Here is a 24,201-nt window from a genome sequence, read left to right on the forward strand (position 1 = left end):
CCTGCGTTTCCACCTCTGCCCGTGGTGTCTCCAGCAGCAGCTTCAGGCTCCATCGGCAGATTTGCTTAAGTCACTTGCCCTGCCTCTGGGGAAAGGCTGCTGCGTGTGGTCAGCGTGGTGACCCTAAAACTCCGGGCTGTGCTTGGGTGGGGAGCGTTGGGTCCCACGCCCCTCCCCATGGCAGGGCCAAGGAGAGGCAGCTCCAGATCACACAGGCTGGCCAGGCTGCCTGTGGTGAGGTCATGGAAACTCATGGTGTCCTATGTGCAGGGCGGAGAGAAGAACAGGCCCCTGCCCACACAGCTGCTCCGTGCGCCCTGGCCGGTCCCATCGGCTGCGCCTTGAGGAGGCCGTCTGACCAGGGGCATGTGGGAACCTGGGTCTGGTTGGTCACACACAGACCTCTTCCTGGGATCCCTGCACCTGTTGCAGCCCAGCCCAGCCCTGAAGGGACCTGGAGAGGAGAGCCCCCACCCAGGGCAAGGGTGGGCAGCGGGGATTTTAGGGATTTTAAACAGAGTATTTTCCAGGCGTTGTTGGCAAATAGCAGTGGCCTTTTTCTATCGAGAAATTCCCGTGTCCCTCTGCGTGCCTTATCTTGGCACGGGGCTTCCACTGGGGTGCTGTGCAGGATGTAATTCCTTTTTAGGTCACTCCGATATTCCTCTTTGGAGGACGCCTGACAAGGCCTGGCTGTTGCTATTTTTAACACCGAGTCTTGGCCGTGCCGATGGACGTGGCCTGGGCAGGGCTGTGCTGCCCGTTTCCTGGGAACCAGGGGCCCTTCGTGCTGGGCCCAGCTCCGCGTCAGAAACAGGTGCTGCTTGTTGCTTGGCTGGTGAACGTGCTCTTTCTTGCCGTGCCTTTCCGAGATATTTTTCTTGGGCCTTCCTATGAAGCATCCAGGTCAAGAACACTAATAAAACAACCCAGGTGTTTTTAGTGACTACCCTTTTTTCCTTTAAGTTAGGAGCACCTGCTCTTTCACTGTAGAATTTTGGTGAAGAAAATGCACAGCTTTGGGCCATGACTTCCCTGATCGTTCCAAGGTCACGCGTGCCAGTGTCATTGTCACTCAGGGCGTGAAGTGCTAAGCAGAAGCTCAGACTTGTGGGTGGAGACGTGCACCCCGTGGGGGCTTGTGTCTGTTCACAGCCATGCCAGATAACCGGGGGACACTGTCACATCTGTGCTGTGCAGCGGCGTGTTTCCAGCCAGGCCTGTCCCAAGCGTGCTGTCCGACGCTGTGGCGTGGCCTTTCCTGTCCATCCTCTGTGGTCCAGCAGGATGTTTTGTTGAAAGGATCTTTGTCCAGCATCGTGCAGGCTGCAGAGGCTCCCAGGCCAACCCCGGGGAGCTCCTCGGCTTCCTGCACCTGCCTAGGGCTCTGTGTGTGGCCGTGTCCTCCCGGTTCCCCGGCGCCTGCGTCCCCCGTGTCCTCCCGGTTCTCCGGTGCCTGCATCCCCTGTGGCTGTATCTCTCTGGTATGGGCCAACGCCTATGGTGTGAGTGGCCGTGTCCTCCCGGTTCCCCGGCGCCTGTGTCCCCGGTGGCTGTATCTCTCTGGTATGGGCCAACGCCTATGGTGTGAGTGGCCGTGTCCTCCCGGTTCCCCGGCGCCTGTGTCCCCGGTGGCTGTATCTCTCTGGTATGGGCCAACGCCTATGGTGTGAGTGGCCGTGTCCGGCTCGTGCCACCTCACTCTGTCCAGCCTGTGCTGAGCCTGGACGCCAGCACTGTCGACACCTCCCAGCGACCGTCTCAGGAAGGCATGTGCCGAAGTGGACACTCAGAGGCGGGGAACCAGGCCCCGGAGTCCCTGCCAGGAGGGGTCCAGCAGGAGCCTGTGCCCGGCGAGCTTCCTGGAAAGCTCACACTTCCACCCACCACCACTGCACCCAGCCCAGATTGTCACGGGCACTGACCGAACTGATCAGGAACTTGGGAGCCAGGGGTGAAATGCAGCCATTATTAAAAATCAAATTATATAAACCTATAATAAAGTAAATATGTTAAAACCCAAGGCAATAAATGCCCTACACCCATCACTTCCTAATGATTGTCCTGCTACATAGAATCTTGATTATTTAGCTCTGTGTCTGTGTGAGGGAGATACACAGTATTTGATGTGTGAGTGATGGTGCCTTGCTGAGCACCTCTCCTGCCCCAGGTTCAGTGATGCCACATCGGCAGCTTAGCGTTGGCCATGGCGGGGCATTCAGACCTCAACAGGGCAGACCCAGGGCCTCGCCTGGAGAGCTAGTATTGAGCCCTTTCGAGCACACCACTGCCTGGGGAGTTGGGGGGCTGGTTCTGTCTCCCTTCCCCGTGGAGGAGGCAGGGGCTCCTGGGTGCTGCTTACTTGTCAGGTAAAGACATTGCAACAAAAGTGCCCTGTCCCTGGCTGCCTTTTGTGGTGGTGCTAGCTCTCCATCAGCTTCAGTAGTGAGCCTCAGCTCTTGGACCCTCTGCTTGACTCCCTTTGGTGGGAGAGGTGCTTGAATCCTGGCTGTTGGGATTCATTGCTCGTCAATGAAGAATTTACATTTACCCTATAAATTCTGCAGCTTCACTCACTTGCAAAGGAAACTTTTTTTTTCTGTTAGCCAAAAATGTCCGACAGCAGGTCACTAAAAACCATCCTCTTCTAATGAGCTATTTTGAGTTTCTTGCCGTGTGCGGTGATTAAATCTGTTTTAAATGAAGTCTCTGATGTGTCTATCTGTCGGCTCTGGCGAGGCCATTGCAGGTGCCCAAGTGTGGAGTGGGTTCGTACCATCTGAGCCTGGGCACCTCACCTCCTCCAGAGCTGGCAAACAGAAGTGTTTTCAAGCTGAATCCCCAAGCAGGACATTGATAAGAAGCAGAGATTGCCTCTTTTCTCCCTGGCCTTGCCATTGTGAGACCAGGAAAGATCAGAGACCTCAGAGAAGGTCATGGTTTTTCCGCCGTTCAGAGGCAGTCACTCGAGGGCCCTGGAGGCGGCTTCCCGCAGCTCCCGGGCTCCTGCCGTGGGTGTTGCTGGCTGGAGGGAACGTGTTTTTTGGGTTTCTGGTTTTGTTCCTACTGAGTTAAACAATGAGCATGTTCAGCAAACTTTTATTGTGACGATTTCAAGCCCACATAACAGTGGAGAGAATCCTTGCCGTGCCCAGCACCCAGGCTCAGCTGTGAAGCTCATGGCCAGTTCTGTTTCAGTTCCCTCCACCTGCTCCTCCCAGCCCTGATCATTTGAAGCAAAAACCAGACAGTGCATCACTTCATCCGTGACTATTTCAGTAGGTGTTTCAAAGAATACAGACCCTACACAATATCTTTACATGTAAAAAGATGATCAGTAATTCCAAGCTATTCAATATCCAGTCAGGATTTAGACGTTCTCAGTTGTCTCATAGTTGTGTTTTACAGTTCGTGTGTTACAGTTAATCGATGTTTAATGGAAATTGTTGTGTGGCTTTCTTGGGGTTAGGAGTGCCGCCTCCCTCAGTGGGTGTGCCACGGAGAGGAGCGCGCGTAGGAGTGCCGCCTCCCTCGGCGGGTGTGCCACGGAGAGGAGCGTGCGTAGGAGTGCCGCCTCCCTCGGCGGGTGTGCCATGGAGAGGAGCGTTCTGCGTTCTGCGTTCTGCGTTCTGCGGGCGTCCGGTGTGGTTTTCTGTGACACCAAGTGGACCACGGAGCTTGACTGTGTCCTGCCTTTTGACTGCTTGTGTGTGTTGGTCTGGATCTGTTGAGTGCCAAGGGAGGGCGCTAAAGTCTCCTACAGTGGTTGTGGGATTGTCTGTTTCTCCTTTGTTCTGTCAGTTTCTGTCCAGTGTATTTTTTGTTATTAGCCGCATACACATTTGTGGTTGTGCTGTCTTCCTGAGAGTTGTCTCGGTCACCACGAATGTTTTTCGTCTCCCGGAGCCTTTGTCTGATGAATATTGCCGCCACTGCAGCCCTGCCTGGCTCACTGCGGCTGCCCAGGCTCTCGGCCGGCACCCCTGCCTGGCTCACTGCGGCCGCCCAGGCTCTCGGCCGGCGTGGTTTGTGCTTTTCTGTCTGTTTGTGTCTTTATGCTGAAAGTGTGTCTCTTACAGGCAGTGTGTCCTTCAGTCTTGTTTTTTATCCACCCTGTAGCTCCCAGCCTTGCAACTGGAATGTCCAGAATAGCCTCGGCTCACGGGACTTCCTGATGATAGAGAGTTCCAGTCTGTGGTATTCACGATGGCAGCATCTGGCCACCTGTGGCTTTTGATTTCGCATTTGAAATGTGATTCGTGGTGTCGGAGAACTCAGCTTTTAAACATTTATTTCTTTTTCTTTTAAATAGCCACATTTGACTCGTGGCATCTAGATAGCATAGTACCAGTCTAGGCCATTAACCCTTTTATAACTGTTGATGTGGTTGAATCTGGGTCTGCTGTTTTTTATTTTTCTGTTTGTACACTGGTTTTTGTACCCTTTTTCTCCCATTCCTGCTGTCTTTTGAATTATTTAATTTTTTTTTTGGTGTTCCATTTTTATTTCTTTATTGGCTGTCTGCCTTTGTAAATTTTTTTTTTTTTTGAGATGGAGTCTCGCTCTGTCGCCCAGGCTGGAGTGCAGTGGCGCCATCTCCACTCACTACAAGCTCCGCCTCCTGGGTTCACGCTGTTCTCCTGCCTCAGCCTCCCGAGTAGCTGGCACTACAGGCGCCCGCCACCATGCCCGGCTAATTTTTTGTATTTTTAGTAGAGACGGGGTTTCACCGTATTAGCCAGGATGGTCTTGATCTCTTGACCTCGTGATCCGCCTGCCTCGGCCTCCCAAAGTGCTGGGATTACAGGTGTGAGCCACCGTGCCTGGCCCTTTTTAAAGATATTTTTAAAGCTATTTGGGAGGGTGAAGTGGGAGGATTGCTTGAGGCCAGGAGTTTAAGACCAGCCTGAGCAACACAGCAAGATCCCTGTCTCTCGAAGATTAAAAAAAAAAACTTAGCTGCATGTGGTGGTGTCCACCTGTTGTGCCTGCACTCAGGAGGCTGGAGGCTAAGCCAGGAAGATAACTTCAGCCTGGGAGGTGGAGACTGCAGTGATCTGATCACACCACAGCACTTCAGCCTGCGTGACAGAGCGAAATCCTATCTCAAAAAAAAAAAAGGCATATTCAAGTGGTTGCTAGTTAATGTTGTACTACTTCGTGTGCAATGTAGAAATCTTGAAATCACATAGGTTTCTATATGGCATGTATTCCATCTGTATACATTGAAAATCCCAGTTGGAAATATTATTTTTAAAAAATGGTTTATTGGATAAACAAAACGTGTGTATTTTCTATACTACACACACAGATACAATGGAATAGTTCGCCATAAAAAGAATGAAGTCATGTCTTTTGCAGCAACATGGATAGAAGTGGAGGCCATTATCTTCAGTGAAACAACTCAGAAAGTCAGTCCACATGGTCTCACTTCTAAATGGCAGTGAGGGATGAGAATCACCTAAGGCTACAGTGCACATGATTCGAGTGGTGGTTACACTGAAAGCCCTTCCTTTAGCGCTGTGCAAAACAGCTACATCACAAAACTGCACTGCACCCCTTACATTTATACAAATTAAAAAAGTAACTCAGCGTCAGCAAACTGGACTCCCCCCACCCTGGCTTGCAGCCTGAGCCAGCCTGTTGCCTGCCTGTGGAAATGGAGTTTGTGGCCGCTCCTGCGCCTCGGTGCTGCCCTCGCACTGCAGAGCAGGGACCACAGAGCTCCTGTGTCCGTCTGGGTATTTACGGAAAAGAACCAGCCCTGCCTTCCTGGATTCCTCAGAAAGGGCTGATGGGGACAGAGTTTCCCAAAGTTTTGTATGTTGAAAACTGTTTTCTCTAGTTTTGGAATTTGAAGGATGCTTTGCTGGATAAATATCCCTTGGTTTAGGCCTCATTTCACTGAGATGTTTAGGGACGCTCATTCTGTTGTTGCCTTAGTGCATATGTTGGGTTTGAAGAGACTGGTGCTGGTCTGATTCTTTACACTTTATTGGTTTTTTTCTTTTTTCTTTTTTCTTTTTGAGATGGAGCCTTGCTCTGTCATCAGGTTGGAGTGCAGTGGCACGATCTCAGCTCCCTGTAACTTCCTCCTCCCAGGTTCAAGCGATTCTCCTGCCTCAGCCTCCCAAGTAGCTGGGACTAGAGCGCGCGCCACCAGGCCCAGCTAATTTTTGCATTTTTAGTAGAGACGGGGTTTTACCATGTTGGCCAGGATGGTCTTGATCTCCTGACCTTGTGATTGATTCCTCCCCCACCCCTCGGCCTCCCAAAGTGCTGGGATTACAGGCATGAGCCACCTATTGTTTAATTGATCTTTTTTACCTGGAGGCCATGAGGATCTTATCTTTGTCTTTGAAATCTTGGAGTTGATTGCTTTGGGTTAATTTTCTGAAGTATTCAGTGAGCCTTTCAGTGTGTAAGTGCGGGTCTTTTTCTGTTTTGAAAAGTCTTCCTGGGTTATAGCTTTAAATGTTAGCTCTGTTCTGTGTTTTGGGTGTCCTTCTTTGGGTCCCTGATCCTACAAATGTTCCTCCTTCTCTGCCTGTCTCCCATGGTCACCTCTTTCTCTCACACAGTTTTCTCTGCACAATTTTGCTCTCTCAGTGGATTTTTCTGACTTTGATGCCCATGTTGGGTTTTCCTTCCAGTGACTCTCCTGGCACCTGCCGTGGCTGTCCTTCTCTGTTCCTTCCAGTGACTGTCCTGGCACCTGCCGTGGCTGTCCTTCTCTGTTCCTTCCAGTGACTCCTGGCACCTGCCGTGGCTGTCCTTCTCTGTTCCTTCCAGTGACTGTCCTGGCACCTGCCGTGGCTGTCCTTCTCTGTTCTTTCCAGTGACTCCTGGCACCTGCCGTGGCTGTCCTTCTCTGTTCCTTCCAGTGACTGTCCTGGCACCTGCCGTGGCTGTCCTTCTCTGTTCTTTCCAGTGACTCCTGGCACCTGCCGTGGCTGTCCTTCTCTGTTCCTTCCAGTGACTGTCCTGGCACCTGCCGTGGCTGTCCTTCTCTGTTCCTTCCAGTGACTGTCCTGGCACCTGCCGTGGCTGCCCTTCTCTGTTCCTTCCAGTGACTCCTGGCACCTGCCGTGGCTGTCCTTCTCTGTTCCTTCCAGTGACTGTCCTGGCACCTGCCGTGGCTGTCCTTCTCTGTCATGGCCGTTCTGTGCTCTGCCTCTGTCGCCCCTGAGGTTGATGGGTGCTCTCTGTCTCTTTCTCCCTGTGGTCCATTCTGTATTTTAGTTACGCATCTCTGATGTCAGGTGGTTTTTCATATTCTCAACTGCTTGAGTAGCTTTGATTTTATCTGCAATGTAGGCTCACGTTCTGTTCTGCTTCACGGTTGTTTTCCTCGGGTCAGGCACATTTCCCTCACTTTGCGTGTGTCAAATTTTTTGTCTTTTTTTTGCAGCCGTTTTGTAGGGACTTCTTCCTTTTGCTCATCTTTAGTGGGAGTAGGGGCTTTGCAGGATTCCTGGTTTAATAGCGCCCTCTTCTGTAGGTATTGCAAAGTCCAAGTGCATTCGCTGGCTTTGGAAGTTTGGGCAGCGATTGGGGTCTGGGAGGCCTTCGTTCTCTGATTTGCTGGCGCTCTTTCTCTTTCAAGTCCCTCCTTTCCTGCCTTTTCTTCCTTTCTTCTTTGCCGCCTGGTGACTCAGGGCTGCCTCTTCTCCCTCTTTTTCAAAATCTTTTTCTCTTCTTCGTCGGTGGTGTGTCAGTAGTGCCCTTGAAATCATGGCTGTCCTGCTAGGCTGGGCTCCCACTTTCACTCACAGCGGCCTCCACGTCTCGCTCATGTTCCGACCGCGCTGGGATGTGCTGGGACGTGCTGGGATGCTCTTCCCGAATCTTCACCTCCGGGCTTGCTAGCTGTGTGAATCTGTGTGTCTCTTCCCTGGTGTCTCCCTTCCCTCTCTTGTGATGTTTCTTGCTGTGCCTTTGTGCTCCACAAAGCCTTGCACCCCAGCGGGGGCAGCCCTGGAGCCCGAGAGATCACCTTCTGGAGTCTGGATTTTTCCTCATTTTATTCTATTTTATTTATTTATTTTTTGAGACAGAATGTTGCTCTGTCTCCCAAGCTGGAGTGCAGTGGCACAATCTCGGCACACTGCAGCCTCCGCCTCCTGGGTTCATGCGATTCCCCTGCCTTAGCCTCCCAAGTAGCTGGGATCACAGGTGTACGCAACCACGCCTGGCTAATTTTTGTATTTTTAGTAGAGACGGGGTTTCACCATATTGGCCAGGCTGGTCTCGAACTTCTGACCTCAGGTGATCCACCCGCCTCGGCCTCCCAAAGTGCTGGGATTACAGGCGTGAGCCACTGAGCCCGGCAGCTTCCATCTTTTCTTCAAGCCACGCTGAGGCTGCAATTTGGGTTTTTCTCTCTATATAAGTAATATATATATGTACACACACACACATATATACACGTGTATATATATAAAAACATAGTTTATATATTACATTCACTATATATCACATATTAAAATGTATACATATAAATATGCCTACATAGAAAATAGAGGAGCAAATTTTTGGGAGTAGGCCGTCTTCAGCTACCCTGGAGGTTCATTCTATATATTTTAAGGAACCCACGAAGAAAAAATATAATCTTTTATATTTACCCAGATACTTCCCATTTTTTCTGCCTTTCCTTTGTTCTTGGAGATCCAGGCTGCCCCCAGATCATTCCCCTCCAGCCCTGCCTGGCCGTCAGTTTGCAGCAGACCTACTAGTGGAACATTCACTTAGTTTTCTTTTGTGTGAAAATGTTTCCCTTTGCCTTCGTTCCTGAAGGATATTTTCAATAGATACTGACTTCTGGGTTGACTTGTTGTTTTTTCCTTCAGAACTTTAAAGGCCTTGTTCCCCTGTCTTTTGGCCTCCAGGTTTCCTGATAAGAAATCCACGGTAATTTGAATTGTTGACTCCTTCCTGCGTGTGTGTTCTGTGACTTCTCTCCAGTTGGTTTCAGAAGCTTTTTCTATTAATATATTTTTGTTTTCCTCAATTTGATTTTGATAAAATGTGGCACAGATGTGCCTAGATAGGAATTTCTTTGAATTTATCTTGTGATTTGTTGTTTGAATTTATCTTGTTAGACACTCACTGAGGTTCTAGAATCTGTAAATGTACGTCTGTCAGCAAATTTAGGGGAATTTTGGCCGTTGTTTATTCTCAGAGTTTTTCTCACGCTCCTCTGTTTCCCCTCTCCTTCTGTCGCTGTGACTGCGCATAGAGTAGATGTGATGCCGTTTTCCCACCAGAGGCTCTGCTGGCTTTTGCTGAACCTTTGTGCTTTCTGCTCTTTGATTTCAGTAATTTCTCTTGACTCATCTTCAGGTTTGCTGGCTGTCCTCTGTTGTCTTCATTTTACCATTGAGTTCTTCTGGTCGTTTGTTTCAGATATTGTATAAATGTTTTTAGTTTTTGAAATTTCCGTTTGTTTCTACTTTATAGTTTCTGTTGAAATTTCCTTTCTTTTCATTTATTTCAAGAGTATTTACTTTGACCTTATGGAGCACGTTGTAGTTGTTGCTTGGAAGCCTTCCTCTGCTGTTTCCGGCATTGGTGTCGTCTTGGTGGTGGCATCTGTTTGTTTTTCTTTCTATGAAACGCGGGCCACGTTTTCAGATTCCGATAACTCAGGGTTGTGTCCTAGTCATTGTGGATGCTGCGTTGTGTAGACACTGGCTTTTCTTACAGTTCTTCTCAGCATGCATTCACCCTGATGAGGTACAGACCGTAAGTTCAGTCTCACGCTGGGTGCTGGTCAGAGCCCACCTCACCACTCAGAGCCTCTGCTTGCCTGCGTAGGTTGTCGCACACGCATGTGTTTGGGGTTATTGGAGACTCGAGCAGGTTCATACACAGACTTAGGGTTGCCTTTTCCTAGCTCTTCCCTCCAGGGTTGTCCCCACACCGTCCGGCTAGCCTGGGCTTCTTTTTGTTGCTCTTCTAGCCAGAGAGAGGGTGGGGTTTCCTCTGGATTTGTGGGGTCCACATTCTGCTGCTCCCGTATGTGTGGCCCAGGCTTGGGCAAAGTCCGAAGAGGGAAGAATGAGAGACGCTCCCTGTGCGTCGCTTCTCCAGGCTCTGACTCCCAGTGCTGCCTGTCTGCCTCGCTTTACCTCTCAGCGTCCTCGGGTGCTTGTTTTGTTTTTAGTGTATGGTTGTCCTCAGCGGGAACGATGGCCTCTGAGGGCCTCACACTCCCATGGCAAAACCGGAGCCCCTGCTGAGATGCCCTTGCAGTGCCTTTTAGTTGATGCATGTCTGTGTACACCTTCCTTTCTCTCGGTGGTTTCCTGCTCTTTGCCTCTCTTTGCCTGCGCTTATCTGTGGAAGGCGTCCAGTGTCCCCCACGCCGTGTCCGTGGTCCTGTGGCTGGAGGCGTCCTGTGGCCGTGCTCAGCGTGCTATCTCCCATTTCCTGGAATCAGCCTCTGTCTAGATCCGACATGGGTTCAGTTTTTCCGCCGGGATGCTTTGCCGTGGCGTTGCAGCTTCCATCGGGAGGCGTGTGCTCTGCTCACCCCTCTGTCTGTGTCTCTTGGTGGTATTAGCAGCCGCTGGTCGTCACTGCCTCAATTTACTGCATCGTTAAGGATTTTAAAATGGCTGTATTCTAATTCTACCATTTCTTTTTCATTTTTTGCTAGGAGTGTTTCTATAAAGAGGGACCGTGTCCCCTGTGTTTTTCCAGAGACACCGATTGTCCAAGAAAGGCAGGATGATGCCTTGCTTCGTTCCCCTTATTTGCCAGTTTTCCAAACAATGTCCTGATTCAAAATAACACCCTGATTTCAAGATGACCCATGCCTGGATGCTCTCAGGCTCGTTACGGACTCATGGATATAAACTGTTCTGTTGTTCTGATCCATTCTACACCATAATTCTGTGTCCTAGACGGAGTTTATAATATGTGAAGTTACAGTTCTCCATACAGGTAACTAGTTCAGCTATCCGGATAGATCTAACCAGGATGCCTTCCTTCTCCTTCATGAATTCCATAGACAGTTCACCTGTGCCTTTGTGGAGTGAGATGACCCCGTGCCAGAGGGCGGTTTTCTGAGCCCAGTCTTTCAGCAGAAGCCCCTGGGACTGGGTGTTAACTCACCCGCAGTCTGTTCCAGGACAGCTTTGCACGGCCCCGTGTTGTAAACTGCGCGTGGAGGTGGTTTGATTCGTGGGTGTGGAGGAACAACAGCATTATTTCCGCCATTCAGTGCCCTGCTCTTTTCTATAGTCGTTCATTGTTTTCTTCCGAAAGTTTTCATGGAAAAGATCTTATCATTTTGATAACTTGGTTTTCAAAGAAGTGTGGCCTTTCGTCTGTTTGGGATGTGCCGTCCGTGTAACCTGTTGTAGATGTGTGGAGACCCTGGGCTTCTCCTGATGCATCATTTTGTGTTTCTGAAGCATGCTCTTACTGGGCGTCATCACCCCCGTGCACAGTCAGGGTGTTGGGCACACAAGCAGGGCTCCCCAACATGGACCAGCGCTGGTGTGTCAGGGTTCAGGGCTCACAGTCCAGTGGGAGGGGATGTGGAGAGCACCCTGTGACCACAGAGGAAAAGGAGGTTCACTAAGCCATCGGGGAGTCCAGCGGGAAGGGGTGGCCTTCTGGGGACAGCCTGGAGCCCGCCTGCGGTCCGGGGACAACCTGGAGCCCGCCTGCGGTCCGGGGGGCAGCCTGGAGCCCGCCTGCGGTCAGGGGGCCAGCCTGGACCCCGCCTGCGGGGGAGGCCCGGGGCGTGGGGAGTGGGTGGAGGCGTTTCCAGCAGAGGGGCAGCAGCAGAGCCCCCGCGTGCAGCGCTTGCTCCGTGCGGTGTCCGGCGGGCTGGGGACGCCGTCTGAGAAACCCTGGTGCCCTTGGTTCTTCTCCACGTGGCTCACCGGCCATCCTCTCGCATCAGGGCTGTGTCTCACTGTGCATCTGGTGTTCCGGGGCCCTGATGTGGCAGCTACGCCAGCATAGCTGCAGTTTCTCCACCGCCTCACTCCTGCCAGTGACAGCCCAGGAAATGCTGTAAAATCTAGTTATCTAGTTATCATTGGAATTTGAGGACACATCTTTTCTTGTAGTGGCATTTGCCTGCAGAGCTGTGTGCGTCGCAGCCCCCTTTCTTCCCCCATCATGCCGGGAGCAGGGGTCCCCTCTGTTTGCAGAGACCTGGCCTTTGTTGGCTGGGGCTTTGCTTAGGAGCACATCCGTGTAACGTACACTTGCTTTAGAGAGAAACCAAGCTGTTCTGGTTTAAATTAGCGGGACCCTTTGTCAAGAACTGCATGAAAATATATATGTACGACTTCTGACCCAACTTTCCGTGTGGAGGGGCGGCCGCACGTGGGGATAAAGACCTGCCGATGAAGCTCAGTGGTAATTTTACATGTCATAACTCTTCGTCATCCTGCTTTTCTGTCCCGTGCCTGGAATCTTGCCAGCCCGGGGAGACTGAGAGTGTGTGTCGTTGATGTGGCTCACGTTCAGTCCAGTACAAAGCAGGCCTTGGCGGGTCGCCCTGTGGGAGATGTTGACTTTAAATGAATGTCATGGAGAGAGGAGTCATTTTCTTCAGTTGTTTATTTAAACTTAGTGACTTGTTAAAATTTAGTTTCAAACAGTATTAATTAGCAAGATCATTGGGTTTACCATTAAGATATATTGAATATAGGGTCCCCCCCCATAGAGATATGGCTTAATAAGTTAGCTCTGCTAGTATATAGAAGGAATTCAACTATTAAGAATAAGAAAGGCACAAAATAAACCTAAACACGTCCAAGTTATCACTGAATATTGTACTGCTGCCACTCTCTTTCTCTGGGTGGTACGGGAGTCGAGGCAGTCCAGTGAGAAATGTCATGGGCCTGAAGGATTTTGAGGCCAGATGCAGTGACTCCCCTGTAGTCCCAGCACTTTGGGAGGCTGAGGTGGGAGATTGCTCGAGCCTGGGAGTTGGAGGCTGCCGTGAGCTGTGATCACACCACTGTACTCCAGCCTGGGCAACAGAGTGAGACGCTGTCTCAGATGAAATTAAATGAAATAAAATTAAAATTAAATAAAATATAAGTGTAATAAATATGTTGTCTTAGGACGGGCAGCTTAGTGTTTGGATTCTGAGACCTAGCAGGAATGGTGAAGGGATGGGGGATGAGAGGAAGTCAAAGGGCATGAAAGCATCAGCCTGGCCCAGGTCTGAGGATGCTGTAAGTTACTAATCCTGCCGGTGTGTTCGAGGTGCTGTGACCAAGGCCAGGAGCTCTGGCGTAGAAGTAAAAGCCAGCGTCGGTTCCTGTGCCCAGCCCTGCGCCACTGTGCCCACGGTATCCATCACCTTGGGTCCCGGCGCCCTGTGAGGAGAGAGCTGATGTCGCCTCCCGCTCGCGGGGGTCGTGGAGGCTCCGGAGCTTGGTGACCCCACAGCTGATCGCCCCATGGTGTCCTAGGGCGTGTGGGCACAGTGAGGCCTCTTCTTTGCCGGGGAGGCGTGGCGGATCTCAAGCCCACCCACTTCCCCCGCCCGGACACCACAACAAAACCAGAGTTGTGCATCAAGAAAGCCTGGAAACAGTCAGACCACCAGAATCACTCAGGCCACTGGCACCAAGGGTTGTCTGTTTTCAGAACTTCTGTTGTTGTGAGCACAGCCTAAAGGGACAGCTGGCCCCTGGGGAACCACGTTAGGCCGGCCGTTAGGGAGAATTGCACTGCCTGGGCCTGAAGGCAGTGGGCTGTCTGGCCTCCTGAGTGCCCGGGTAGCCCATGCCCATGTCCATGAGGGAGGATCCCGCTCGATGCGTCCATGCAGAGGCTGCTGCGTACTCAGGCATGGCCGCCCTTGTCTCCTGCTGCCGCTGCCACCTGCAGCACAGACGGGGCCTGTCCATGGGGCCTGGTCAGAGCCGTTTCTGTCTCCCCAGCCTGGGCCCGTCTTCCCTTGCTGGCTGTCCACCTGCTCAGCTGTGCCTGGACCATGGCCACTGGGCTCTTGGGAGGCGGGCCGTGCCCGTGGCTCTTGGGAGTGGGCCGTGCCTGTGGCTCCATGCTCTTGGGAGTGGGCCGTGCCCGCGGCTCCGCCTGGCTCACAGTGAGTGTTGTGTTGTCGTGGCACCTCCAGGCTCCCAAGCCCAGCACAGGCAGCACCGGCCCCTTCTCTCCCCACCTTTCCCCTCCTCCAAGGAAGTCCGTCCTGCTGGGCCCTCGGTGGCTGTCACGGCACCACCACCGCAGCACCGGACAGAGAACCCTGTGGGGGGCCTGCTTCTTGGAAGCGCTGTGCGTCCTGTGTTCCAGGAGAGCGGGGTCCATCAGCGCCTCATGCCTCATCCTGCTCAAGTGACGTGTGTCTCCCTGGCTGCGTCGCATGTGTCCCGCCCAGGGTTTCCTGCCGGGTGAGGCGGTTCGTGTCCTGGCCTGCGGCTGTCAGGACTTCCGTGAGTGGCGAGGTGTGCGGTGCGGAGCAGTGGCTGGACTGGCAGTGGGAAGTAGACGGGGACCTGCAAGGAGGGGGGGCCATGTCGGTACTGAGGCCGCTCTCCGAATTCTCTGCCCGCGTGTCCTCTCGGAGCCTCTTGGAAGCCGCCAGGTCACACAGGAGGCCGCACTGACAAGGATATTAAGGATGTTTGCGGCCGTGCTCTTTAGCTGTGAAAGTTTGGGACAAATTCAGCACGCCGCAGCGGTGATTACGGGAGTCAGAATCCTTGCTGGGGACCTCAGAGACATGTCGGGGATCTGGGAGCCTTGGTGGTGCGGGCGGGGCAGGGGACCGGTGGCCGTGACGCCAGGCTCAGTTCCCGGCTCTGCCACTTAGTGGAAGTGACCTTGCGCGAGTTGCTGCTGTGTGTCGGCGTCCTCCCAGGCTGTGAACAGGCGGCGGAGTGCCTGCCTCCTATACACATGAACACACACGCATACACAGGCACACGTGTACGCACACATGCCCAGGCACACACGTGCTGGTACGTGCTCCCACACACACATGCACACGTGTGCGCCCTTGCTGGGGTTGTGCCTGGGTGTTGCTAATGGCAGACTTCCTGGTGAGATTGTGACCAGTTGATCTTGAGGCTCCCAGATGCTCTGCGGTAAACGTGTAACTTGTTTTAACTGGAAAAAAGGCCTTCAGATGATTGAAGAGGGCTCTGAGAAAACTGGATTCCTCTGTATGGAATTTATAGTGATGGGAAATTGAAAAGAACTGGAAATGTAAATAACTAGAAGCACAAAGGCGAGGTGACTCCTAGAATCTGTCCAGAAGAACCCATGGTCGCAGACATGGGGCCCCGTCTCTGCCAGACCCTGGTGGCTCCCAGGCCGTGGGAGCGGTGGAGGAGGCGGTGCCCTGTGTGGCGTGTGGCTCTGTGGGCAGCTCCGACCACCCTGACGGTGTGATTCTCTCCCTCCAGGTCGTGCACACACACAAGCCGCACTTCATGGCCTTGCACTGTCAGGAGTTTGGAGGGAAGAACTACGAGGCCTCCATGTCCCACGTGGACAAGTTCGTCAAGTAAGTCTCGGGGCAGGTGCTGGTGTGTGTCCACTTCTCCGGGGGTGGGGGGTGCCGGCAGGGTCTTTTGATGGTACTATGATCCCCAGCCTCACCATTCAGGACTCACCTGGGGGTCATCTTGGCTGAGTCTCAGTTTTCCAAAGAGAGGAGTGGCCCAGACATGTGACTGCGAGCCTCCTTGGGGCGGCGACGGAAGGCCACGGAGTGACAGCCCGCTGCCTCCACACGGTGAGGGTCTGTGCTCTCGGGCCAGGGCACGTGAGCCCCAAGTACCGAGCAGAGCCGTCCCCGTGTGTGTGTGTCTGTGGCTGGGCCTGCGGTGGCCGGGATTCACATCCCACTGCGGAGTCTGTCTCAGGGAGGTCGGCTGGGAGCGTCCATCTTTCTTGGAGGCGAAATCTCCATCGTTTAGGAGGAAGGTGCCCCGCATGTGGTCCCAAAGTGCACGCCCTGAAACTTCCGACAGGGCCGGCCCAACTGGGTCCTGTCAGGGAGGAGGGGGCGCCCGGACCTGGGGCATCCAGGAGTGGATAGGAGTAGGTAGGGGCAGGCAGGCTCGTGTTCAGACATGGGGCCTCCTCTTGGCTGTTACTAATAGTGGCTGCTGTATTTTCCTGAGGGCGCAGCCATGCAGCCCGTCCTCCGTGTCCCCTACAGTGTGGCCTTGGCACATTCCCGTGTTGGGGGGCTCGTCTCCACCTCCAGACCCTGGGCAAGCCCTGGCTTCTTCGCAGCATGAGGGCTTCTGGGACCAGCCCCCAACATCGCAAAGCTTCACTGCTGCCACACTCTGTGGGTCGACATAGCCACGTGGAGTCGGGATCTATGGGCAGAGCTGTTGAGCCCTCCCGGCCTGGTGCCAGTGTGAGTGTGAGCGAGGCTTCAGGCAATCCCAGCCGCTGCGTCCTCGCTGTCCAGGTGCCGGCTGTCGTGCAGTGACATAAGCCCTCTGTCTTGAACTCCCAGCACAGGGTCCTTGAGCAGAACAAAGTGATGGTTTCAGCTGCTAAAAAAAAAAACTGCCACAACTTCCCAAAATAATCTATAATTTAAGGCAGTTTTCTTTTTTTTTTTTTTTTTTTTTAAATACGGAGTCTCGTTCTGTCACCCAGGCTGGAGTGCAGTGGCGTGATCTCGGCTCACTACAAGCTCTGCCTCCCGGGTTCACACCATTCTCCTGCCTTAGCTGGGACTACAGCTGCCCGCCACCACACACGGCTAATTTTTTTGTTTTTTTGTTTTTGATAGAGATGGAGTTTCACCATGTTAGCCAGGATGGCCTCAATCTCCTGACCTTGTGATCTGCCTGCCTCAGCCTCCCAAAGTACTGGGATTACAGATGTGAGCCACCATGCCTGGCCAGTTTAAGGCAGTTTTAATCAAAATCTTAGTGGCATTTTTCCTAACACTCAACAGACTAATACTAAAATTGCCATATAAGAGCAAAGGGTCAAGAATAGCTAAAAGAATCCTGAAAGAAAACAAAGTGGATTCTCACCCAGCTTGACCCCAGGGATCATTCCGAAGAAGCGGTGGGGCAGGTGGCATGGCACAGGCCCGGAAAGGAGAGCAGGTCAAGGCAGGTGCGCAGCCCAGAGAGCAGAGAGTGGAGTCGAGGCCCCGCCCAGTCCCTCACGGCTGCACCTGGAGGAGGACAGGTGGGGACATGGGCAGGGGCACGGGATCGTTGGTGTCCTGTGTTGGGAAAAATGAAATTGGATCCCTGCTTTATGTCATAAGCAGCCTCTTCTCACTCACCCTATGTAAGACGAATTTCAGTTGTATTAATTACATAAATGTAAAAGGCAACATTAAATATTTCAGTCTAAAATATAGGAGAAAATCTTTACAGTTTTGGGATGAGAGATTTCTTTTAAAATGTACAGGAAGTGCAGCCTACAGAGTAGAAGGTTGAAAAATGTGGCTGTGTTTGAACTAAGCATTTGCTTATGAAAAGGCACCAAAATGAGGTCAGAATTAAGCCATTTTGGGAAAAGAGATCCGCGGTGCACCTTCCTGACAAAAACCAGCGTCTCCATATATGAAGAACTCAGTGAGTCGGCAGGAAAAGGAAGGCAGCCGCTGTTGGGAAGCGGGGCACCTTCCCGAGGAGAGAAAGTGAGGAGGGACCCTGAGCACGGAGGACGCTGCCCTCGCAGCAGGCGGGGATGCCATGAGCTGGACGGGAATGATATCGCCGTGTTCGGTGTGACGGCCTCACTGCAGAGTGTGGCCCCACGGCCTCGTGCCCCGCCGTGCCGTGTGTGTTTCCTTCCTCCGCACTTTATGCCTGATGTACAGCATTGTGATTTTTGCTCTAAACAATTTTCTTTTTAAAAGGTTAAGACGTGAGAGAAACGCCATTGATTTGGACCAGTTCCCTGGCTGGTTTCAGTGCCCTCCACCCTTTTGTGTGGATTCTGGTTTTTATCTGGCATCCTTCTCCCTCTGCCTGAAGAACGTTCTTTAACATTTATTTTAGCACAAGTCAGCTGCTCATGAATTTTCTCAGCTTTTGTTTATCTGAAAAAGGTCTTTGTCCTCATTTTTGAAAGCTGTTTTGTTGTAAATAGAATTCTAGCTTGTCAATTTTTTTTTCCTCTCACTACTTTAATGATATCGCCCCATTGTCTTCTGTATTGCATTGTTGCTGGTGAGAATCTCGTCATTGTTCTCTCTTAATTTTCTTGTATATAATGTGCCCTTTCCTCCACTGCTAGGTTTTGTCTTTATAGCTGGTTTGCAGCAACCTGATTATCTTGTACTTTACTTTGATGTGCTTTATGTTTATCTTGCTTGGGGCTGTTTGAGCTTTTGCAGTCTGTGGGTTTATCGTTTTAATCAAATTTGGGGAAAGTTTGTCCATTATTTCTTTAAATGCTGTTTTTCTTTTCCTTCCCTCCTCTTTCGTTCTCAGGCTCCAGCTACCTGTGTTAGATTGCCTGGTTCTGCCCCACAGGGCCCCAGAGCGCTCCTGATTGTTTCCAGCTCATTTTCCCTGTGTTTCGGTTTGGATCGCTTCTGTTGCTGTAGTTTTAAGTTGCCGGGCTCTTTTCTGTTGCAGGTTTTGATCTTCTCTTCGGTCCATGCAGTCAGTTCTTTCATTTCTGATGTTGTGTTTGTCAGCTCTTTCCAGAAGCCTCACGTGTGCTTTCCCTGTCCTTGCTTTTCCCTGTGTCTATGCGTTCCTTTTGCTCCCTGGTCACAGTTGTAATGGCTGTTCCCAGCTGCTTTCAGCTCATTTCGTCATTTTTGTCTTCTCTGGGTCTGTTTCTGTTGACTGCTTCTTCCTATCAGCTCACTCCATTTTTGCCTCTTCCGGGTCTGTTTCTGTTGACTGCTTCTTCATAGGATGACAGGACACATTCACATGGTGTTGCTGCTTCTCATATCAAGTTATTTTCCATACAATGCCAGACATTGCGAATGTTACATTGTTTAGTGTTTGAGCCCTGTTTTCTTCCTTTAAAGCATGTTGACGGTTGTGTTTGCCAACAGTTAAGCCGCCTGGGGATCAGTGGGAGTCTGTCAAGGCATTCTTTGCCTTGCCCTTCTCTACTGGTGCGGTTTTATTTTCTTCAACGTGGAGCCCCCTTCTTCCTGACACGTGGACTGGCTGGATCACGGGGTGCTGGTCTCCTGTCTCCCCACTGTCTTGAATAAGCAAGCGTGGGTGGGGGATGATGTACTGTCTCCGTGGAGGGGCCGGACAGGTGGGGCCTCGTCCTCCCGTTCACGGGCTCCAGGGGTGTGCGGTGGCCTCCTCTGCAGCCATGCTTTGCGGAGATGGTGGCGAGCTTGTCTCCTTAAGGCTTTCCTGATGATAAAATGTGACCAGTAGGATGAACGGTCAGGGACAATGGCGTGTCCAGAGGTCCTTTCCCTCCTGTGTGGTTGCAAGGCCGTGGCAACTCAACCACCATCCTCACTGCCACTTCTGGGAGGAGCAGAGGGGGACAGAACCGCCTTGGCCCTGGGGTGCATGTGCCCCAACCTTTGTGTGCTGGTGGCTATTGGGGGTCCAATTTCTCTCTTAAGACCAAGCGTGAGCTATCAGGAGACCCCCCAGAGCTTGGAGTTGTGCTTCCCTGGCATGAGACCTTGGGTGTGTTCTCGATGTCTCCAGCCCTGGGAGGCCTCAGACCCCGGCATCTCACAGGCGGCGTGGAGACCAGAGCCTGCGGGAGCTCCATTCTCTGCTCTCTGCCTGTCATGGGTGGACGGTATCACGGTGATGTGCCCATGTGCTGTGGCCCCTCTTTACACCTTGTGGGCATCTCATGAGGTACAAGGCGTCTGTGTGGCTTTTCCTCAGGAACTTACTTTCTTCCTTCCAGAGAACTATTGTCGAGTGATGCGATGAAAGAATATAACAGGGCTCGAGTCTACCTGGACGAAAACTACAAATCCCAGGAGCACTTCACGGTGAGTCGCTTCCGCTGCCCGGCACAGGGGTCAAACAGGCTGGCCTTGGCGGAAGCCGGCCCTTTTGCCTGTGTAAATGGAGAGGGGGTTGGGGTGCTCCCCGCCTGAAGCCTCACTCCCGCCGCCCTCCCTGGCGCTCCCACAGCCTGCTTGGTGGTCTGCTCAGTGGTCTGAGCCCGTGGCTGGCCTGACAGGGAAGGTGGCCCAGCACGCACAAGGTCTTGGGGCTCCAGACCAAGCCCAAGCAGGAGTTGGGGAGTGACAGCTGGGGAGAGGCCCAGGGCCTCAGTGTGTGTGAAAAAGAGGGAGTCCGAGGCTCTGGGCGTGTAGATGAGAGGTTGGACGGCAGCCGGGATCCGCTCCGAGAGCCACCATCGCCAGCCCTGCTCCCATGCTGGGGCATCCTGCCTCGGAGAGAGGCTGTTCCTCGGGGTGAGCACAGGGGGAGCGGGACGTGAGAGGTTGGACGGCAGCCGGGATCTGCTCCGAGAGCCACCACCGCCAGCCCTGCTCCCATGCTGGGGCATCCTGCCTCAGAGAGAGGCTGTTCCTCGGGATGACCACAGAGGGGTGGGACAGAGCCTTCCACAGGGCTGCGAAAGACCGGTCCCTCCTCTGGTCCCTCCTCTGCGGTCCTCTGTCAGGTGGACACATGAGAGCGTGGTCCTGGTGGACGTGGCAGCCACAGAGACACAGGCACCAGGTGTCTGGGAAGGGACAGGAAGCCCCTCGGAGGAGGGGATGCTCTGCAGGTCGTGAATAACTTGCTGTTGGTTCAAAGACCCACATCTTAAATCCCGTCTTTATGCCCTGGGCCCTCTGGCCTGGGTCCATGTCCCCTGTCTCTGGGGAGGCCCTGGGTCCCCTGGCCTGGGTCCATGTCCTCCGTCTCTGGGGAGGCCCTGGGTCCCCTGGCCTGGGTCCATGTCCCCCGTCTCTGGGGAGGCCCTGGGTCCCCCTGGCCTGAGTCCATCTTCCCCGTCTCTGGGGAGGCCCTGGGTCCCCCTGGCCTGGATCCATCTCCCCTGTCTCTGGGGAGGCCCTGGGTCCCCCTGGCCTGGATCCATCTCTGGGGAGGCCCTGCATCCTTCTCCCCCATCTCTGGCCTGTCCCAGCATCAGCGCCCACCAGCCATCATCCCACCGTTGCGTGACAGACCCTTGTTAACCTGCCCTCTCCCTGGCGGGCGCCCCTGTAGGCAGCAGTGCTGAGGGTCTCGCTCTCCAGTGTTCCCCTGCCCTGCGGGTGGGACTCTCATTACTCTTTGGGTTCAAGGGCCATCTCACTCGTTTGGGCATCTACTGCCAGTTAATCAATGTCCTTGTCCCTGAGATGGTCACACAGCTGCCCTGCGTGGTCCCCAGCCGTAGTCGAGTCTGTACAATCCCAGGAATCCCCTGTTCGGTCTCCGCCCCTCCTGCTATCAAGCAGCTGCCCACACACAAGTGGCCTCTCCTCATGTTCCGTGGGGCACGTGGGGGCCGCAGGGCCCACTCACACCAGAGCCAAGGCCTCATCCCTGTGCTCAGGATGTCGCTCCTCCTGTCAGCCTTCCTTCCTCTCCCACCTTGGTCCCTCCTCCCGACCAGCTTCTTCCTCTCAGCTCTGCCATCCTTTCCATAAAACGGCAGCTTCCTTGACCCTCTCACTCTCCTCTGCCATGACCCAGCATCCTGTGTTTCCCAAGTGGGGGCTTATTCAGATGGAAAAGAAAAATACCACTGGGTGAGCAGCAGATTAGACATTGCAGAAGAAAAGAGAAGGTGACTGAACTTGAAGACAGCCACAAAAATCACAGTGAAACAGAGAAGGACTGAAAAGTGGATAGAAATCACGGTGAAATACCAGGTGTCCTAACACGTGTGACTGCATCCCCAGGAGGAGTGGGAAGAGGAGGCAGACAGGGCAATGCTTACAGATGTCATGGCTCAGATTTCTTCACCATTCCATGAAACTTACAGAAAGATCCAAATACTGCAACAAGCTTCAAGCCAAATAAACATACCGATGCGTGCCAAGGTCAGATTGCTGAAAGCAAATTACATGAAGGCCCTTTGCCACCCGTCATCCTCAGAAGAGTAGGGCTCTGCTCCCTACCTCTCTGTGCCGCCCTGCCGTGGGAGCCTCATCTGTGCCAGTCACCAGCCACCTCTTCCTCAGGTGGACCGTCGCTCAGCTCTTTCCAGCTTCCTTTAAATAAAAAGACACAGGTATTTTAAAAGTGAAGGGGCGGAAGAAGATGTACCTTGCAGCGGTCGTTAGAAGAAAGTAGGAGTGGCTGTCTCCATATCACAGTGACCTCGGAACGAGGGTGTTGTCAGGGCGGAGAGGGGTCATTTCATGATGATAAGGGGTCAGCTTTTCGAGAGGACATAGCGGTTGTGAATGTGTGCCCCTAATATCAGAGCTCACTTAGACACGAAACCGACAGGGCGGATGGAGACAGGCAGGCTCTGCACCGCAGGAGGACCCCACAGTCCCCTCTTGCTGACTGACGTGCAGGTGGGCGGAGGAGCAGTGCCCAGCACCTGCGCCCTTGGTGTCTGAGGCTCTCCAGCCAGAGCAGCGGTGGACGCAGCCACAGACAGAAGGCACCCGCGTGCTGGGCCCTGGCCAGAGCAGGCCTCTCGGTCTGTCCGAGCCTGGCTGGGATACCTGAGAACGAGGCACACATGGGCTGGATGGAGGGTCAGCGTCATGCTGTGGTTCTGTTTCCACCAAAAACATCTTTCCACAGCAGGACGAAAGCCTCAGCAAAACCTTTAGGCCCCCGAGGGCCGTGACTGCTGTCCACACCTGCCTTGCCGTCCACACCTGCCTTTCAGGGTTTTCCAGGTGGGTCCGGAGTGGCCTGTGCTTGAGGGCTCAGGTCCACCCGAGACTGCCTGGTGTGCGTAACTGGGCATCTGCACCTGGCTGCTGGGCACAGGCCATGCCAGCCCCGTATGAGCTCTGGGGTTGTTCTCCCTTCTTTCCAGGGGTCCTCCCTGGCCCTGGGTGGTTCCAGCAGAACAATCGCCAGGGCACAAGTCTGGTTCTCGAAAGAACTTGCCCCTGCCTCTATGAGACAGAAATGGTCTAAACACGTTCTCTCACCAAAAAGAATTAAATTAGAAGTAAATAAAAAAGATTTACGGAAAAGTCTCAAATGTTTGGAAATTAACTTATTAATTACTAACCCCAAGTCAAACAGAATGTCACCAAAGAAATGAGAAAATACTTTAAATTATGTGAAAAGCTAGAACCTTCAAAATCTGTGAGATGCCAAAATAGTCTGCACCCACTGCAGATCCTGCAGCAGCCTTCAGCGAGGGGAGCACGGCCCCACCTGTGAAAGGAAAGGTGCCTCTCGGGGGAGGAAGCACAGGGGCTGGGCTGGGCCCCCCCCACAAGAAGCCGCTGCGCACTTGGTGCCTCAGAGTGACCGACAGTGGTGCGGCCGGCGTGCACACGCTCCCCGGTTGGGTCTCTGAGATGTCTGACTCCAGGGTGCAGGGTGCCAGGGCGGCCGAACAGGCCCCCCAGAGGCAGCCGTGCCGGGTGTGAGGCCCCGAGGCTGTTCCTCTGGTTACCCTCACGACGGGGGTTTCTAGAAAATGGGACAGGATAAGGCTTGGGAGTGGGAGTGGGTCTCAGGCCTGCTCTTGGGGAACTGGGGCCTGGCAGGAGCTCCCATGCCTGTGCCGCCGCCCTTCAGCTCAGTGGGCTCCAGCCCCAGCTTCCCTTTCTGGGCACAGCCCTGGTCTCTCCCACAGCCACGGCCCTGAGTGAGGCTTTAGGCCAGGTGGATGGTAGAGGGCAGCCTTGCCTGGCAGTGGGGAGGGTCCGGGATGCCCCAGACACCCAGTCGGGAGCTCACGCCAAGCTGGCACCAGGTGGGCCTGTCATCCCTGTCTTGTCACTGAGACTGGGCCGGTGGGTCCCGGAACGCTGCCCCCGGGGCCACCACTGGCCGCCTCAGTGGCCTGGTCTTTGCTGGGGGCCCTTGGGGTGTCTGGGTGGCAGGTCCCGACTTCCCCGGGGTCCTGGGCAGAGCTGGACAGCAGCGGCCAACCAGCCAATCACCCTCCTGCCCCAGCCAGGTGCCCTCCGGCTGTCAGAGGGAGGAAAATTTAATTTTTACAAGATTGATGGTATTGGAGCAATATTTTTAGCTGAGTCTGGTTCAAATAATAGGCCATTAATTGAAAAAGGAAATTGAAATGAATTTATCTTGTACATAAATGCTGTCATGGGTATTAATAGGGATCAGAAAATAGTGG

At 53.2% G+C, this 24,201-nt stretch overlaps 1 protein-coding gene across 11 annotated transcripts in view; it reads left to right on the top strand.

Annotated features, from left to right (window-relative positions):
- INPP5A (inositol polyphosphate-5-phosphatase A) overlaps nt 1-24,201 on the top strand; it is a 256,343-nt gene that overhangs the window by 105,762 nt on the left and 126,380 nt on the right. For all 11 annotated transcript variants that reach the window (XM_065521648.2, XM_065521647.2, XM_065521646.2 and 8 more), the window contains exons 3-4: nt 15,411-15,511; nt 19,852-19,939. In XM_065521648.2, the coding sequence (XP_065377720.1) occupies nt 15,411-15,511; nt 19,852-19,939 (189 nt within the window). The remainder of the gene's footprint in view (nt 1-15,410; nt 15,512-19,851; nt 19,940-24,201) is intronic.

The sequence above is a fragment of the Macaca fascicularis genome, chromosome 9, assembly GCF_037993035.2.
Source record: "Macaca fascicularis isolate 582-1 chromosome 9, T2T-MFA8v1.1".
NCBI classification, from domain to species: domain Eukaryota; kingdom Metazoa; phylum Chordata; class Mammalia; order Primates; family Cercopithecidae; genus Macaca; species Macaca fascicularis.